Genomic DNA, 3,960 nt, shown 5'->3' with positions numbered 1-3,960 from the left:
AAAAAAAAAAAAAAAAAAAAAAAAAAAAAAAAAAAAAAAACTCAGCAGGCTCAAAATGGGCCCATTCTTCAAATTTAATAGCTGTAAAAAGCATTATAATACATTTGTTGACCTAGTCTTCATACTCTCCCCAGGATGTACCAAGCAGCCACCTGGCAAGGTGCTTTGAGCATCTCAGAGAAAGTAAGAGTATAGATGTGATCACTAATGAGAACTGAGTACTGTTTGCTTTTGAAGGTTATGGAGGACGGCCTTCATCTTAGCCATGCATTTACGGGAAAGAAGAGTTGACACTTTCCCCCTAAGTCCTAATTTGATGGTCTTCTCCAACTACAAGGTCTGCCACCCTTTCCCACTTTCTCAGATTAAACCACACATACTTCAAAAGATGTAGGGATGAACATAGGGACTGAACCAACACAGGAAGAGCTTATATGAAACACTGTTGGGAGGGAAAGCTTGCTCTAACCTTTTCAGATGGGCCATGATCACTGGGCACAATTTTGCTGGACTGAGATTTCTTAGTCTCACGTCTGGAGCGTTGGGGTGGTAGTGGCAGTGGCATTTCTTATGGATTCAGCAGCATCTATCCAAGGCAGGGCTGCAATCAGAAAAGGACTCTTTAAAACACCATTCACCAGAAATATCAGAATTCTCTGGAGATCCTTGAGAAAACCCAGTCTCTCTGTAGCATCCCTAGGAGAAAACATACTTCGATTTAAGCAGATCTGGGCTCAAATCTTGGTTCTACCACACTTAACCATGGGCAAGTGACTTAAACTCCCTAGGCTCCAGTTATCTCATCTGTAAAATGGAGATAAGTATACGTACCTCTGCAGGGCACTGTTCAAATTAAATGAGATACTCTATGTAAAAAGCTCAGTACAGTGCCTGCCACCCCCTGTGGGCACTGGGACTGTGGCCTAGCCCCTAGTTTAGCCTAGGAACACTGGGGACAAATTAACAGTTTTGCATTGAAAATAATCAAGAACATGACAGATCATATAGTATGGAGGCTCGCTGGTAGGGTTAATGTTCTTTAAAAGGTATGGGGTCCTGGCCACAGCAATTATAATGATGCTACAGAGAAGGCAAAAGAATACACTGTGCGCGCGTGCGCACACACACACACACACACACACGTATGCACAATAGGCCAGAGGGTATTCAAAGGCTGCATTCAATCAAGAAACTGTAATCCAGTGCCAGACACCGAGTAAGAAAAAAATAAAATAAAAAGATAACAGAAGAAGGAACTAACTTGTTGAAAATCACTTGACATAAAAATTTAACAGTCATTACAGACCTTGGGAGAGTCCTACCTTCATCCTATCTCAGTGTGGGATCCCATTCTACATTCCTTAAATTTCTTTTAGTTTGTGAGTTCCCAATAGTTATGATATACTTATGTATCTTACAAGCAAATACATAATTAGGAGGAATCAGTTCTTGGATATCCAAGAGACCCTTCCCACTCAAATACAACTGCCCTTCCAACCCCACCGATATTCAGTGTCCAAGTTCAACTGCATTTGACAAAGAACAGGCTTCCATAAGAGAGACCCTAAAGGCAGATACTTCAGGCAATGGAGATACAAACACAAATAAATCATGTATCTTACCCTAGGAGTATTCACAGGCACAGCTCTAACAGTAACATAAAAATATGACAAATGATTTTAAAACGGTAGATAAAAAGTACTTTAGAAACACAATGGAAAGTCAGTAATCTTGTGGGAGATTCCATCTGAACTTAAACGACAAGAAGGTTCCCAAGTAGACAGGGGAGCTTTCCAGGCAAAGAAAGCCTGAGCCTAGGCGGAGGGTTGAACATGCAGAGCACAGCAAGTTTGGGAACATCCTGGAGTGTGGAGTATAAAGAATGTGCTGGGGAGGAGTTAGAACGAGGCTGCAAGCTAGGCTGGGGCCACGCTGGTAAGACTGCAGAGAAGACTGCAGTTTGAGGGGAAGGTTTAAGAAAGAAGAAAGGCTAACTTGGGCTTTGCTTTGGATGGAGAATATTAAACATTCTGTTGGCAAGGAAAAGTTAGTACAAGTATGTGCCTTCACATTTACTATGTCAGTTAATCCTCCCAACAAAACTGTGAGGGTAAGCAGGGCAAGTACAATTCTTTCCATTTTACAGTCCCAGATGAGTTAAGTGACTTACTACACAGGACAAATTATTAAGCAGCATGGAACACCCAGCTCTTTCCAGGGCTCTTTTCTAAAATACCATGAAGTCTCTCTGATCGTACGCAAAAAAGATTCCAATATAGCCTACAGTCCAAAGTGAAAGGCCATAGTGTGGTAGTATGAGGAGTAATGAGGAGTTAGAATGAGCAGACTTTTTTTTAAGAAGCAATTGGGCTCCTAAATCAGCCAACTTAGCATCTTAGAGCCTCAGTTTCCTCATTCGCAAGAGAGCTATACCACCTCTTACTTGCAGAGGTATTGTGTGGCTCAAACGTAAATTTGTATGTGCAAAGCTTAACCTGGTACTCAGAATAAATGGTGCATCTTATTCTCCTTCTCTTCCTCCAAATCCAAACCTATTTTCCATCTCATCCTTCAAAACTCAGCCAAGCAGCAATAAAGCTAAATTGAGTGAACCCACCCTTAACTGCACTGTATGAAAACCACTCACTCCATTATTATTATTCACACCTCATACAATTTTTTATGGATGACCAAAGACTCATGTTCTGAAATCTTTATCTTTCAAGCGGAAAGAAAATATCAAACTGGAGTCAACAGGCCAGAAAACTTTCAGCTGATGACATCACAGGCTGACTAAACCTCAGAGAAAATAAGGTTTCTCAGATGATGGTCATGTATCACCTTCATTATCCTGAGCAATAATCACTTGCTTTGGGGGACACAGACACTGAAGTAACTAATTTCCCTGTCACTAGGTGGGGGGAGGGGAATGACACCACCAAAAACATGCTTTCATAAAAGGACACTCTGTAGAACACTCTCAACTTGTACCACCTACAGAACCCTTAGCCTTACTTGGACAAAAAAATTAAAATCCTTTCTGCTTTCCAGACTTTCCATCTCCCCTACATACACACTGATGAGTGTTGAAGACTCCATTGGGCAACCCAGGGCTGGTGCTGAAACCCACACAGGGGCAAGTTGGCCTTTTCAGAAGCCCAACTGCTCAGAGTCCAAAACTGTAGATCAAGACAATCTCAGGAAACAGTAGCAACTTCTTCTTATATATAAAGGCAGGTTACAGACAGCAAGACACTGGGGAGAGAAAGCAGCATGGTGGTCAATGAAAGCAGCACTGAGCTGGGAAGGATGCCTAGGGTCTAGTTCTAGTCCTGCCCTAGCTGGCTGAGTGACACTGGACAGGTCCCTTTTCCCTCTCCAGGCCTCCTTCCCCCACCTAATAAAATGAGATAGTGGGACCAGAGTCTCCTCAACATTTAAACCATGGTCAATGGACCAGCAATATTAGCATCACCTGGGAGCTTGTCAGCAATTTAAAATCTCAGTCCCCGAGGTAGGCCTTACCAAATCAGGAAGTGCAAGTTAATAACCCCAGGTGATCTGTATGCGCCTTTAAGTTTAAGAAGCACTGTTCTAGGATCCCTTCAACTTCTGACATTCTAAGATCCCAAGAGGACCATAGCAGAGAGCAGTGGAAAGCCAGAGTTGGAGGGGTTGGAGGTGGTGATAGAAGAGAGCCAGTGGAGACAACAAGGGAGGAAGGACACATGTTTCCATCTTCCTTCATATCCTTCAACCTGTAGTTCAAAAGGCATCCCTCAAGTAGCATTCTCTAGCTTAAATACGTCTTGTGGATGAAATTGATCCTGCACAGTTTCGCTTGTGAAAAGACGTTATGTAAATGTACTCTGATTCAGGCATGTGTACTGGTAGCTCCATTTAAAAGCTGGGACCCAGTTTTTGTTTTTGTTTTTGTTTTTGTTTGGTTTTTTAGGTTTG

The 3,960-nt window shown here is 42.3% G+C and overlaps 1 protein-coding gene across 1 annotated transcript in view; it reads right to left on the bottom strand.

Annotated features, from left to right (window-relative positions):
* The window catches only part of CCNB3 (cyclin B3), a 50,393-nt gene extending 49,828 nt beyond the window's left edge, over window positions 1–565 (bottom strand). The window contains 1 exon segment of the mRNA XM_007450926.1: window positions 470–565. Coding sequence (XP_007450988.1) covers window positions 470–565 — 96 coding nt within the window.
* Window positions 566–3,960: the final 3,395 nt, after the last annotated feature.

Source organism: Lipotes vexillifer, unplaced genomic scaffold (genome assembly GCF_000442215.2).
Source record: "Lipotes vexillifer unplaced genomic scaffold, Lipotes_vexillifer_v1.1 scaffold129, whole genome shotgun sequence".
NCBI lineage: Eukaryota > Metazoa > Chordata > Mammalia > Artiodactyla > Lipotidae > Lipotes > Lipotes vexillifer.
This window is presented reverse-complemented; position numbering and strand designations above follow the sequence as displayed.